At 42.1% G+C, this 14,937-nt stretch overlaps 1 protein-coding gene across 3 annotated transcripts in view; it reads left to right on the forward strand.

Annotated features, from left to right (window-relative positions):
• The first annotated feature begins 1,691 nt into the window (after positions 1–1,691).
• Positions 1,692–14,937, forward strand: part of CENPI (centromere protein I) — a 53,571-nt gene continuing 40,325 nt past the window's right edge. Inside the window, exons 1-6 of one of the 3 annotated variants that reach the window (XM_058659194.1) lie at positions 1,692–1,764; positions 3,690–3,913; positions 5,766–5,903; positions 8,378–8,496; positions 8,780–8,887; positions 14,778–14,826. In XM_058659194.1, the coding sequence (XP_058515177.1) occupies positions 3,703–3,913; positions 5,766–5,903; positions 8,378–8,496; positions 8,780–8,887; positions 14,778–14,826 (625 nt within the window). In that variant the 5' untranslated portion in view covers positions 1,692–1,764; positions 3,690–3,702. Of the gene's footprint in view, positions 1,765–3,689; positions 3,914–5,765; positions 5,904–8,377; positions 8,497–8,779; positions 8,888–14,777; positions 14,827–14,937 lie in introns of those variants that run through there. The other 2 variants (XM_058659195.1, XM_058659196.1) reach the window with 2 other exon arrangements.

A 14,937-nucleotide genomic window follows, 5' to 3' on the forward strand; every position in this document is an offset into this window, starting at 1 on the left:
CCGGAAATTTCAAAAGAAAGGGTCACATCAAAGGATTCAGGCTCTCTTTTTGAATCTGGCTGAGGAAGGAGAGGAAAAAGAAGGTAGACTATGATCATTTAATATGTGTGTTGGTTTAGACTGTCAACTTTTTTTTAAATTTCATTTTTAAGGTCTCTTTTTTGTGATCTTTGCACATAACACAAGACGTCACAGAATTAGGGTCCTAGTACAATTTCTAGGTTTTGAGAATTCTACTAGATTCGGTGATGCCAAAGGAAAGTAGAAAATTTATTTCAGAAAAATTTAGGATATATGAAATAAAGGTGAATCAATATCTCACATTCAAATTTGTAGCACACAAGCTGCATTGTGACAAACCTATCATGACAGCCAACTTATTTCACCACTCATGGCTCCAGTCTAATCAGACAAAAACAAGGTTGCTGAGGTTTTAAAATCTGAATGACTTGAGAAATCTTCAATTTTACTAGATAAAGAGAAGTTCTAGAAAAAGAACAGTCTTGGGCCCAGTGTAACAGCCTAGCAGCTAAAGTCCTCGCCTTGAATGCCCCGGGATCCTATATGGTCACTGGTTCTAATCCCCACATCCCTACTTCCCATCCAGCTCCCTGCTTGTGGCCTGAGAAAGCAGTTGAGGACGGCCCAAGGCCTTGGGACCCTGCACCCGCGTGGGAGACCTGGAGGAAGTTCCTGGCTCCTGGCTTTGGATCGGCGCAGCACTGGCTGTTGTGGCTACTTGGGGAGTGAATCATCAGACAGAAGACCTTCCTCTCTGTCTCTCCTCTCTGTGTATATCTGACTTTGTAATAAAAATAAATAAATCTTTAAAAAAGAGAGGAAAAAGAACACCCTCAACTTTTATGTTTGGTTAAATTAGAGGTCGTGAATCTACTTAGAGAAATTTGCATGTGGTAAGTAGTCATTTCTATTGTAGTTTTTCCCAAGCACATCAACTTAATCTGTGATTATTCATCTGTCACTAACATCATAGTTTTTTTTTTCCTAGTTTTGCTTAACGTTTGTGATGTTTCAGCCTTGAGAAGCCAGTAAGGTATGCTAACTTTGTTTTTTTCTGGACTAAGTTCAGATGTCACCCTAAGTCTTGTTGCTGTTTTTCGTCAGTTTGTTTAAGGTCAATTGGAACTCTAAAATTGGGAATATTTCATGTTGACAGTTGTCTATTTGAAATATAGTACAGTATCTGGCTGTGGATGCATGTTAACAGGAAACCTTCGAAGTTATTTCTACCCATTCTTGGTTAACAGAAAGCAGATCTAGTTCTTTTCTTACCAACTCTGAGTTTCATAGAGGGAAAATCACCTTAAGTGTCAGTATGGGAATATTTTCCTACAATGTCCAGACACTTGGGGTCAATCTGGGCAACACGATCACTATGATTGATTATGTTAAATTCAAGAATCAAGACACTCGTCCTCTTCTACGCAAAATGACGCCAGCATTACCAGAACGCGGAGGTAGGCAGCCAATCAGCTGACTGCAGAAGCAACGGCCCACTTAGCCGCGCGCCGCAGTTTGGTTAGGTGGAACAAGCAGCTCTCAGTAATTCGGTCTCCGATAGCGTCAGGCGCTCGCTACCTCCCGCCTGTACTCCAACCAATCAGGCTGCAGCAGAGGGCACGGCTCCGCCCAGCCGCCCTCTGGGTGTCTGCGGAAGCGCATGCGCAGGGCGGGGCTGGCGCCTTTGAATCTGAGAGGCGGCGTTCCAAGGTGGAAGGATGTGGAGCTGAGGAGCGTATTAAGGTGAAGTACTGTTAAACAACGGGATAAATGGGGGGGGGGGGATGGGGAGGAGGGTCGGGAAGTGAAGGGAATCGCCTGACTTCTGAAGGCGAGGCTTTCCTCTAAAGCGTGCTGGGAATTGGTTTTTCTTCCAGTCCAGGAATCGGCCCCAGGAGTCGGTGGTTGGCAGTTTCACTCTACGGGGCGGCGGAAGGGGGTTCGGCGGAAGGGGGTCCGGCGAAGGGGGTCCGCCGGAAGGGGGTCCACGGGAAGCGCTGGGCGGGTTCGGTGAATGGAGTCTGCAAAGGCTCCTTCGCCCTTCTTTCTGGAACTCTGGGAAACAGTTCCGAACCCGGAACTTCCCAATGGGGTGGACATACATTACTCTCCTACTCTGGCTTTATTCGCTTTTATGGAGGTGGGATTGAGCTGTCCTTTCGAGCTTTCCCTGATTTTCCTCTCTTGAGGCCAAAAAGTGACAAGTTGTTCTTGTCTCCTCCTTTTCTCCACATCCAGTTTTTTTTTTTTTTTTTTAATCGTGTGTAGTCCGAGGTACCTCCAAAACGACGAATCCAGGTATTTTCACTTTTACCCGGATACATGAGACCCAGGGCAGACTACAGCCATCCCTGTTCTGAACTTATGCAGAAGCCTTTTAAGCACTCTTGCCATGCATTGACCCCTAGATTGTAGTTTCCACAGAGCAGATAACCATGGTCTTTTAAAAAAAAAAAAAAATATTTTCGTGATAGAGTTTTTTAGGCTTAGGGGATTCCCCTTCCTTGCCCTTCCACCCTTCTCATATCCACGCCCCCTCCAGTTTTCTCCTATATTACTACAATAGTATAGTCCTTTAACAATAGTCACAAGTCCATCATTCTGCTATGTAGGTGTATCATGACATTAGCCATGGTCTTAAAACACAAGTCAGGTAGTGTTGCTCCCCAGTCTGACCACTCCTCCCTCCCCGCGTGGTTTCCCATTGACACATAAAACTCCAAACTCTGTGTTCAGTGTCTGCATGTCCCAATGTGATGTGATTCTCGGCTGTGTTTTTGACTTTCTCTGTCCTTCACTGCATACCCTCCACATTACCATTGCTGCTGTTTCAGTAAACAGGCAACTTTTTCTTGCTGTAAGGTCTTATCATACCTTTGTCTTCCCACCCATGAAATCCTCTTCCACTAGTTCTTTGCATGGTGACTTCCTTTGTGGCGTTCAAACCTCACTTCAAAATCACCTCACGGAGGTTTTCCAACACCACCAGTTTCTGTCACATTACTTTGTATTCATTGTTATTAAGGATTGATTGTCAATATCTCCTTGTCCCAGTAAATTTCATGAGAGAGGGAGCCGTGATTACTTTCATCTTTTATCTCAGATGATTGGTGGTGTGCTTGTCCTAGAGATGGCATTCAGTAATTATTGAATACATGGATTAATACATGGGGAATACTTCTGTTTGCAGTATATTTAATTTGGCCACTAATTTGACTTCTACATGATGCTGTTTGCACTTTAGCATTAACAAAATGAGAAGCCTAAAGATGAAAATCAAAATCTAAAGCTAGGGAGAATGTGGGCACGGAGAAAATAAGCAAGTTGTTGAGCTGGGTTAGTTTTGGACTTGCTTATGTGATACAGCTATTTTAGGAGAAAACTGTGTGTGTTACCAGTATTCTTACTGTTTGACTCCCACAAGAAGACCAGTTTGGCTGATGTATTTTACCTTTGAAAGTTGTTTCTATTTCTCTAATAAAGGGCTTTCTGAGGAAGTTAACCTGTAGGTTTTGTTTTCTGGTTTGTGTGTCAGCTTATTTGTTGTGTGCCTGTCACAATCTAGGTACTGTCTACTAAATGTGGTGATACAGGTATGGTCACTGTCTTTGTGGGGAAAAGATACTGTGTGGAAGGTAGATGATAACTTGAGACTTGTTTCTGAATAGGGCGCATGCAATAATGATGCCTCAGAAGAGAGAGAAGAGCTCCCAGACAGAAAAAAAGACTTTACAAGATTATTACCAGACTGACCTCTCAGCTTGGGAAGTAGAAGAAAAACCAGATGACAGCAACAGTATCTTGAAACAAGACAAGCCAGTGGAAGATTATGAACATGCTGAGGATCAAGCTGGAGACGCACTGCAGAAAGCAGTGGGGTACTTTGAGAAAGGTTAGGAGACTTTGTTCCATTTATGAGAATTCAATTCCTGTGAAGATATTCTAGTCTTTCTCTTGTTTATGCTGTTGTTTCTTTTTTTCCCCCTAAGATTTATTTATTTTTATTGGAAAGGCAGATTTATAGAGAGAAGGAGAAACAGATCTTCCATCTGCTCTTCACTCCCCAAATGGCTGCCATAGCGGGAGCTGAGCTGATCCAAAGCCAGGAGCCAAGAGCCAGCAGCTCCCTCGGTCCTCCATGTGGGTGCAGGGTCCCAAGGTTTTGGGCTGTTCGCCACTGCTTTCTCAGGCCACAAGCAGGGAATGGGATGGGAAGTGGATCAACTGGGACATGACTTGGTGTCCATATGGGATCTAAGCACTTGCAGGCAGGGGATTAGCCAGTTGAGAGCCATCATGCCAGTGTTGTTGTTCCATAGGAATTTATCAAGCACATACTAGGTACCACTGTGCTAGATATTAGGGACCCAACAGACCCTAGCAGAATGATTCCTAAAAATGCTGCATATTGGGATCATCTAGGAATCTTTTTCTAATAAGATTAATTTATTTGAGAGACAGAGTTACAGAGGGAAGGAAAGAGAGATCTTCAATCTGCTGGTTTACTCCCAGATGACCACGAAGGCTGAAGCTGGACCAGACTAAAGCCAGGAGCCAAGAGCTTCCAGGTCTCCCACATGGGCTCAAGCACCTGGACTATTAGCAGGAAGCTGAATCGGAAGCAGCCAGGACTCAAACTGGTACCCATATGGGATGCTGGCACTGCAGGAGGTGCTTTTACCTGCTCTTGTATAGCACCAGCCAAAGAATCTTTTAGAGATTGATTTGTGGGCCTGGCGTGATAGCCTAGCGGCTAAAGTCCTCACCTTGCATGTGCTGGGATCTAATCCCGGTTGCTCCACTTCCCATCCAGCTTCCTGCTTGTTGTCTGGGAAAGCAGTTGAGGAAGGCTCTAAGCCTTGGGACCTGGCATGCTTGGGAGACCCAGGGAAAGCTCCTGGCTCCTAGCTTGGGATTGGCTTAGCTCCGGCTGTTATGGCTACTTGCAGAGTGAATCAGTGGACAGAAGATTTTCTTCTCTGTCTCTCATTCTCTCTGTAAATCTTTCCAATAAAATAAATAATTAAAAAAAATTTTAAATATTGATTTGTGACATCTATTCATAGTTTAGTGGTATGGCATGCAACATAATATCAGAACTTTTTAAAAAGCATCATAAGTGATTCCAATATAATATTAGGCAGAATGTGAGAAGCTAATATTGAAAGAGATTACAGTCTGAAGCTCAATTCTGTTAGTTGCTTAAAGCAAGAGTAATAAGGCATCTTAGTTTTCTTTACTAATGCACTATTGCTATTGCTGTTTGGGCATTGTGGTTCTGTGGGGTTACCCACCACTTGGGGTACACACATCTCATATCAGAGTGCCTGGTTTGAGTCTTAGCTGATCCTCTTTTGATCTGGTTTCCTGCTAATGCATCCTGAGAGGCAGCTGATGATGGCTCAAGTACTTGAGCCCCTTCCTCCCACATGAAAGATTTGGATAGAATTCTGATTCTTGGCTTGAGCCTGGCCCAGTCATGGCTGTTATAGGCATTTAGGGAGTGAACCATTGGGTAGAAGAGCTCTCTCTCTGTTGCTTTGCCTTTTAACTAGATGGAAATAAGCATTACAAATATATTTTAGAGTTTTAAAAGAATTTGTTGGTTTTTAAGAAAGACTTGTACACACACACATAAGTTGTGGTAGGTAGTATAGTTATAGTGGTACAACTACAATTTGTTGAAGCTGAAGACTGAAAGAATTTTAAATGTTTAACTATTTATTATTGTTCCCTTTTTCCAGATCCCACTAGAAATTTAAGGAGTAAAGATAAGAACTTGGAAAAGCACTTCAGTATTGTGGAAAATGTGGCTTGGAAGAATGGGTTATCGCCAGAAACAATTGACATTCTGCTCAACGTTGCACTCCGTGGTAGATTTGGTATGTCGAAGGGCTACATTTTGCTGAATTTTCCTTTTCAGACTTTGAATTAGATTACTCATTGCAATCGATTGCAGGTCTTTATTATTGCCGTTCTCTTCATGAGGGTGCTTTGATTTGATAAAATTATAAAGTGCTTTACTGTATTTAGATTATCTTATGAACCAAAAATTTGTATGTACATATGCTGAAAATGACCAGTTATCAGAAATCTTTAAAAATAAAATGCATTAACTCTTGTGGCCAAACATGCAAATATTTGTAACATTTTTCTTAAGAAGCATTGAAAATAATTTGAGTAGTGGTACTGGAAGGCACCTTCGAAGATTAGTCTTGTTCATTGTCTTTATGTTTACTTACCCCCATCACAGTGTTTGTGACTGAATTTCAAGATTTTTTTCCTTGTGTTCAAGTAGCTTCTTCCTGTTGTAAGTTCATTGGTGTTAAGGATGGGGACTGGGAAAAGTTCTTAGAAATAATAACTGCTCAGGGCCCAGTGTGGTGGCCTAGCAGCTAAAGTCCTCACCTTAAACGCGCTGGGATCCCATATGGGCACTGCTTCTAATCCCAGCGGCTCCGTTTCCCATCAACTTCCCTGCTTGTGGCCTGGGAAAGCAGTCGAGGATGGCTCAAAGTCTTGGGATCCTGCACCCTTGTGGGAGACCTGGAGGAAGAAGTTCCTGGCTCCTGGCTCCTGGCTTTGGATCGGCGCAGCACCGGCCCTTGCGCTCACTTGGGGAGTGAGTCACCGGATGGAAGATCTTCCTTCCTGTCTTTCCTCCTCTCTATTTCTGACTTTGCAATAAAAATTTTAAAAATCTTAAAAAAAAAAAAAAAGAAAAAGAATATCTGGTCCATGTTCTTTCTGCTTGGAATCTTCTAAATTCAGACTTAAGAAATACTTTGAACTGAAAACACCCGCACAGAAAATGTGAGGAAACAGTTGTAGGATGGTTATAAAGACTTGCTTAATGGCAGATTCATAGCTTGGGAAATCAGATCTTCATTCTGGTGTTTACATTGTACCACATTGCTGTTTTTTCTACTGAAAATTGAGGCTGCTATCAAAGTATTTCCTGACCTTTACATGTTGGGTTATGAATTGAATTCAGCATATGACTCTCAGGTGTTTAATTTCTCCATTCTTAATTAATTTTCTTTATTTTCCCAGAAAATTAAATCAGTTTTTGTCCTTGTAGGTACTTTCACGTCATTTGAATTAAATATCTCCCCCAGGAATCTGTGTTAAACTGATCATTGCCTACCAAGATCAGTTCTACCCTTCCGTTTTCTTTTTGTGTATTTTTGAAAGACTTACTTATTTTTATTGGAAAAGCAAATTTGAAGAGAGAAAGATCTTCCATCACTGGTTCACTCCCAGAATAGCCAGAACATCTGGAACTGAGCTGATCTAAAAGCCAGAAGCTTCTTCTAGGTCTCCCATGTGGTTACATAGTCTCAAGGCTTTGGGCCATCTTCCTGTGTTTTCCAGGTACATTAGCAGGCAGCTGAATTGAAAGTATAGCATCCGGGAGTAGAACCAGTACCCATATGGGTTGCAGGCACTTCAAGTAGAGTCTTAACGTACTATGCCACGGGCTGGCCCCTGTAGATACAATTCTTTTTTTTTTTTTTAAGATTTTTTTTTATTTTATTATAAAGTCAGATATACAGAGAGGAAGATCTTCCGTCCGATGATTCACTCCCCAAGTGAGCCACAACGGCCGGTGCGCGCCGATCTAAAGCCAGGAACCAGGAACCTCTTCCGGGTCTCCCACGCGGGTGCAGTGTCCCAATGCATTGGGCCGTCCTCGACTGCTTTCCCAGGCCACAAGCAGGGAGCTGGATGGGAAGTGGAGTTGCCAGGATTAGAATCGGCGCCCATATGGGATCCCGGGGCATTCGAGGCGAGGACTTTAGCTGCTAGGCCACACCCCCGGGCCCTGTAGATGCAATTCTAAGAACAGGGCCAGGCATGATGGCACAGCTGGTTAATCTTCCCTTTGAAAGCACCAGAGTCCCATATGTGTACTGGTTCGTGTGCCAACTGCTCTACTTTCCATCCAACTCCCTGCTTATGGCCTGGGAAAGCAGTGGAGGGTGGCTCAAGGAACCTGCCCATGTGGGAGACCCAAAGAAGCTCCTGGCTTTGGATCAGCTAAGCTCCAGCAGTTGTGACCATTTGGGGAAGTGGATGGAAGATCTTTATATCTGTGCCTTTCCAATAAAAATAGATAAATCATAAAAAAATTCTAAAAACATATTGATATCCCATTCCTCCCTCCCTTCCCTTTTGTCTCATACCCTCCTTTCTGTCATTTTTAGTTTTTGAGATAGCATAATATAAATTTGAATTGCTATTAGAAGGCTTAATACTTAGCAAAGTGATGTTTTTAGCACCAAGAATGAATAATAGTAAAGGAGGAATCAAGATACTAAACTGTATTTTAATTCAGAGTTTATCTACTATCCAGGGAATGCTATAAACACACGGATATTGAAGTGTCTGATTCCAGCAACTGTAATATCAGAAGATTCTGTGGTTAAGGCAGTCTCTTGGCTTTGTGTTGGCAAGTGTTCTGGTAGCACCAAGGTAATCTTTTTAAACACTTTGATGATAAGTTCTTCAGAACCACTTAAAGGCTGGCAAGGAAGAGCCACTTACAGAGTAATGGCAGTGGCCTTTTGTACAAAGCCTGGAGTTTTGGAATGATACAGCTTCATGCAAGGATGCTGTTCAAGGAGAAATTTTTACTGAGAAATAAAATCTATTTTACTTTGTGCTAGGAGCTCCTAAAACAACCCTGGGGGGGAGGGATTAAGCTCTTCTGTGCCAGTTCTATTTCTCTAAAGATAAGCATTTTGTCTCTCGATAGGTACTTTTTTATCGTTGGCTGATTGCAATGTTTGACTTCATTGATCACAAGGAGCAAATTAACTTGCTCTATGGCTTCTTTTTTGCTTCATTGCAAGACGATGATCTGGTAAGTAAATGTAACATCAGTCAAATAATTTATTCATGTATTTTGACACATCATATATACATCTAAGTGCCACACAATGTATTCCTTATTTTAACATAGACAGGATAGTGAGGAACATAATAAAAAAACACTCTTGTGTACCTCTCAGATTGTCTAATATAAACTTTTTGCCATATTTTCTGTATGTCTCCTCTTAAGGAAGCAAAATGTCACAGGGTGTTGACTCCATGTTGGAGCTTCTTAGCTGATATGTATCAGTGGTTGTCATTTGTTTCACATTTAAACCTCTCTAACAGGGTCCTTGGGTTCACTTTATATTTTCTTGATTAACACTACAGAAACCTCATCAGAATTAATGAGGAGAGGATTGCATCTCATGAGGTGCCAGTGGACTGAGTTTGATGAAATAGCATAATCATTCCCGTTAAAAACACTAATAATGCTAAGAAATCAATCCACTGTCCTCCTGAAAGATGTTCAAAGATCATCTGTGGTTCACAGATCATGTGACTTGCTCATCTAACTGAGATCTTCTTACTTGGGGAAAACCATCCATTGATTGCGTTTTTTAAAATATTTATTTATTTGAAAAGCGAACTGAGAGAAGCAGGGAGACAGAGAGATACTCCATCTGCTGGTTTACTCCCCAGCAAATGGACACAATGGCTTTGGCCGGTCTAAGCCAAAACCAGGGTCTAGGAGCACCATCCAGGTCTCCCATATAGGTAGCAGGGACCCAAGCACTTGGACTATCTTCCACTGCTTTTCTTGGCACATTAGCAGGGAATTGGAACAGAAGCAGAGCAGCCAGGATTCGAAGTAGCCCTCTGATACAGGCTGTTAGCCTTGCAACTGGTGGCTTAACCTGTTGTATCGTAGCATTGCCTCCCCACTTCATGATTATATTTCTAAATTGCTTTTTCTGGGGGAAAGAGCTATGATATAGCAAGTAAGGCTGCTGCTTCTAGCAGCGGAATTGCATATGGGTGCCAGTTTGAGTCCCACCTGTTCCTCTTCTTTTTAAAAAAGATAAATTTACTATGTTTTTGTTTGAAAGACATATTTACAGTGAGAGAAGGAAAGACAGAGGGATCTTTCACCTCTTTGCTCACTCCCCAAGAGGCTGCAGTGGCCGGAGCTGAGCTGAAGCCAGGAGCCAGGAGCGTTCTGGGTCGCCCATGTGGGTGCAGGGTCCCAAGGCTTTGGGCCAACTTCTATTACCTTTCCAGGCCATATGTAGTTAGCTGGATTGGAAGTGGAACAGCTGGGACTGGTGCCCATATGGGAAGCCAGCACTGCAGAAGGAGGGTTATCTTACTACATTGTGGGACTGGCACCCTGCTCTACTTCTTTTTTGTTTTTTTTTTAAATGTATTTGTGTTCAGATAAGTTCAACAGTTCCTCATCATGCTCGCAATGAGGGAATCATGACTGGATATGAATTGTACTACAACAATGTGGAGAAATCCAACTTGGGGGGAGGGGTTGGGGGAATCCTAGAGCCTATGAAACTGTATCACAAAAATGAAATTAAAAAAAAGTCTTACAATGTAAATGTATTTGTGTTGTGCTCTTTTATTATCATTATTATTATTGGAACGTCAGATATACAAAGAGGAAGAGAAATGCAGAGGAAGATCTTCCGTCCACTGGTTCACTCCCCTAGCAGCCACAATGACCCGTGCTGAGCCAACCCAAAGCCAGGAGCCCGGAACCTCTTCCAGTTCTCCAGCACAAGTGCAGGTTCCCAGGGCTTTGGGCCATCCTCCACTGCTTTCCCAGGCCACAAGCAGGGAGCTGGATGGGAAGCAGGGCTGCTGGGATTAGAACTGGCGCCCGTATGGGATTCTGGTGTGTTCAAGATGAGGACTTTAGCCGCTAGGGTATGGTGCTGGGCCTGTGCTCCTCTTGCTGATCAGCTCCTTGCTAATATGCCTCAAAAAATCAGTGAAGGGGGCCCGGCGGCGTGGCCTAGCAGCTAAAGTACTCGCCTTGAACGCAACGGGATCCCATATGGGTGCCAGTTCTAATCCCGGCAACTCCACTTCCCATCCAGCTCCCTGCTTGTGGCCTGGGAAAGCAGTGGAGGATGGCCCAAAGCTTTGGGACCCTGCACCTGGAAGAGATTCCTGGTTCCTGGCTTCGGATCGGCACAGTACCGGCCGTTGTGGCTCACTTGGGGAGTGAATCATCGGACAGAAGATGTTCCTCTCTGTCTCTCCTCCTCTCTGTATATCTGACTTTGTAATAAAAATAAATAAATCTTTAAAAAAAATCAGTGAAGGATGGCCTAGGAGCTTGTGTTTCTGCACCCTTACGGAACTCCTTTAAGAAGCTCCTAACTCCAGCCCCGCCCCAGCCAGTACAGCCATTTGGGATGTGAACCAACAGATAGAAGAGATCTCTCTTTCTCTCTCCTTCTCTGTCTATAATCGTGGCTTTAAAGTAAAATAGGTAAAAATCTTTTTTTTTTCTGTTTCACAAAATGAGGTATTCCTTTATTAGAACAGTAAAGTCTGCTTACATCCTGTGATGGCACGATTCATAGTAAATGTCACGTATACTTGATACCCTATCTGGCTGTATACAGCTTCATTGTAAGGAATCAGTTTAATAGATAGTATCATTTGTACTGATATTTACTATTTTTAAAAATTTTTAATGTATTTTTTGCATATCTATTATTTATTATTATTATCATTTTGTGTTACAGTTCCATAGGCTCCTGGCATTTCCCTTATCCCAGCCCCAATTTCCTGATACCCTCCCCAACCTAGTTCATCTATATCATTACTATAGTGTAGTTCTTCATACACGGTCATATGTCCCTCATTGCGGGCATGGACAATCGCAGAGAGTCCAGAATCCTATTGTCAAGGTATAGTGAACAGTTTCATTGTAAGTCCATCTTTGTCTGGAAGTAGAAATGCATACTACATTGTATCCTCACATCTGGATGTTAGTCTCCGTTTTGCAGCTACTGTACATCCCCTCAAATGAAAAGTCATAGTACAAAATCAACAATAGAAAGAAAAATAGAAATTTACATTATCATGAAGTTAAATAACATAACAGATATGACAGTCTCCATTACACAGCTACTATACATCCCCTTAAATGAAGAGCCACAAAACAAAATCAACATCAGGAAGAAAAAATTAACAACACCATGAAGTTAAATAACACGCTACTAAATGACTAACATGTAGCTGAAGAAATGAAAATCAAGAACCTTCTTGCAGAAAATGATGCTACTCTATGATCTATGAGTCATTGAATGAGTTAATCAGAAGAAAGTGTTTTGAAGAGATGAAACTAACAGAAAACATCCAACCCATGTGATATAGTTTCCGCTGATTTTTGTTGGTGAAATGTGTCTTTTCTAGACAACAAATAGATGGGTTTTATTTTTTAATCCAGTCTACTAATCTATGACATTTGATTGAGCTTAAGCTGTTTACATTCAGAGTTTAATATGTATGGGTGGTAATTTAGTCTTGTCATTTTAGGAATGGGTTATTAGTTGATTTAGTCTTCTGTTGTCATTTTGCTGGGATGTTCTCCCCATTTGCCTTTGGTTTTGTTGGGTGCTATTCCTCTTCTCTGTCAAGAGAACATCTTGAATATCCTTTATAGGGCAGGTTTGGAAGAGGCAAATTCTTTTTAACTTTTCTTTACTGTGGAAGAATTTTATTTCATTTTCAAAGACAAAAGAAAGCTTTGCTGGATATGTTATCCTGGGCCGACAGTTTTTTTCTTTTAGAATCTGAAATATGTCACTCCATTCTCTTCTTGCCTGTAGAGTTTCCTGTGAGAGATCTCCTGTGAGTTTAATTGGCATTCCTTTATATGTCAAATCATTTTTTTAACATACACATTTAAGGGTCTTTTCCTTATGTTCAATTGAAGAGAGCTTGATGATCATGTGTCATGATGAAGATCGCTTTTGATCAAGTCTGTTGGGAGTTCTGTACCCCTCCTGTATGTTGCTTCCGAATTTTTTCTCTGGATTATGGAAATTTTCGCTTTATTATTTCATTAAATATGTTTGTAAAACCAGCTTCTCTTTCTGTACCTTCTGGGACTCCCATAACTCTTATATTTGGCCTCTTAATAGTGTCTATCAATTCTTGAATACTTTTTTTGGCCTGCTCCAGCTCTGCTTCCAGGTTTTTGTTTGCTTCCCCCTGATGACAGGAAATATCTGCCAATTCTGAGATTCTTTCTTCTGCTTGCTTCATTCTGTTTTGGAGACTCTCCACTGTACTTTTAATTTGCTCTGCTGTGTTCTTAATTTCTGATAAATCAGTCTTGATTTGCTTTATTTCTTCCTTAAATTCTTTGAACTCTTGCATGTGCTTGTCATTTTTGATCAGAAGCTTTAAAATGAGTCTTATGGATTCTGTGTGCCCCATTTTCTCGATGTCTTTCTCAGTTAACTCTGAGGTTGGCAAAGGATTTTGCTCCTTTGCAGGCGAGTTTTAAGTAATATTCATTGTGCCTTTGTCTCTTCTTTTGCTCTTGGTCATTGTACTTCTGGTTAGCAGATTCTTCTCCTTGGAGTAGGTTTTTAAGCTCTGTCACCCACAGGTCTCCAGTTCGATTTTACTTATTGCAGTTGGTACACATCTCTTTGCTTGCAGCCAATTGTGCCACTCCCTCCAGCGAGTTCCAGGTCTGGGTTCTTATGTTAGATTTCCACCAAAAACTCCATAGCCCCAACTCCTGGCTCGCCAATCTCCACCTCCTGTTGATACTATGCTGAGGCTGCACCATTGTCTCTGCAACCTTTCTCTCACTTCCAGTTGGAGCAGGTCCCAGGATTAGAGAGACATCAGGTATCCTATATAGTTAGGTTGTTGTTGGTGGTAATGGAACCTGTTGAATGTTAGGTCTTGGTGCCACACGGACCTATTTTGACCCGTACGATGCCACAGTAGGTATTATTTTCCTGCGGGACCAGTGCAATCCACGGACCTCAGCGAGTTCTCGCCAGCTCAGCACATGCGCAGTTCACTGTCGTCTCGTGCAGTCCCAAAGCTATTGCCACAGTGTGCAAAATGGCGCCTGACGTACTACCGCTACAGTTCTTGATCTGCTGGCAGTCAGATCCGAGGGCTACCCCAACCTGTTTTAGGTGGAACCTATAGAATCCCACATTGCTGCAGTTCACTGATTCAGAAATGAGTTCACTCCCAGCTAGCATATGCTCAGTCCTTTCCCTTGCCTTTGCCTCCTTATGCAAAATGGCACCCAATTCAGCTCTAGGGGGATGACTGGACTATGAAATCCACCCTGTTCTTGCACTGCCTGTCTGGGATCTGCTGATCTGTCTCTACTCCTGGTTAAATCAAATGGACCAGCAGGACAGACAGTTCTTTGTCTGGGTTGACCTCCCAAGCTCCCAGTGAAAGTCCCTTCCCACCTGGTTGCTAGTGGAGTTCTGGCTGCTGGTTGGAGTTCAGATCGCATTAGCTGAATGCTGCTGGAGTATCAGTCATTGCAATACCACACCGTTGTGTCTGCTGCTTTCCTGTGTCTGTCTGTCTCCAGGTACCCCTCTGCTGTTGTTCTGTCCTCTCCTATTTCCTGGAATGTGTCCTCTCTGCTTCATCCTGATTAAATGTTTCTCTGTCCATTTAAACGTGTCCTTACCCTATTCTGCCATCTTGATTCTCTAAAAATGGTTTTTAAGATGTCAGTTAAAACTCTGTTTTTTTGTAACCATTGTGTGGTCTGGAAAAAAGAAGCTTTGTAAAATTTTTCAAGAAAGTCCTCAAGCCTTTTTACTTACCTGGATGAGATTAATAATTGAGGAAAATGTGTTGCTGTTCTGTTCAAGACATACTGTCATTTCTTTAATATATATGTATTTTTTGCATTTTAACAGTGCCCTTATGTCTGCCATTTGCTCTATCTAATTACCATAAAAGAGAACGGTGAGTCTTTTTATTCCAGTTGTGTTAATTCTCTCTACATAATTAGCCATCTGCATTGGCCTTTATAAAGCTAAAATAGGTATTAACATTAGTTATGACAGGCCTCATTTT

This window comes from Ochotona princeps, chromosome X (genome assembly GCF_030435755.1).
Source record: "Ochotona princeps isolate mOchPri1 chromosome X, mOchPri1.hap1, whole genome shotgun sequence".
Lineage (NCBI taxonomy): Eukaryota > Metazoa > Chordata > Mammalia > Lagomorpha > Ochotonidae > Ochotona > Ochotona princeps.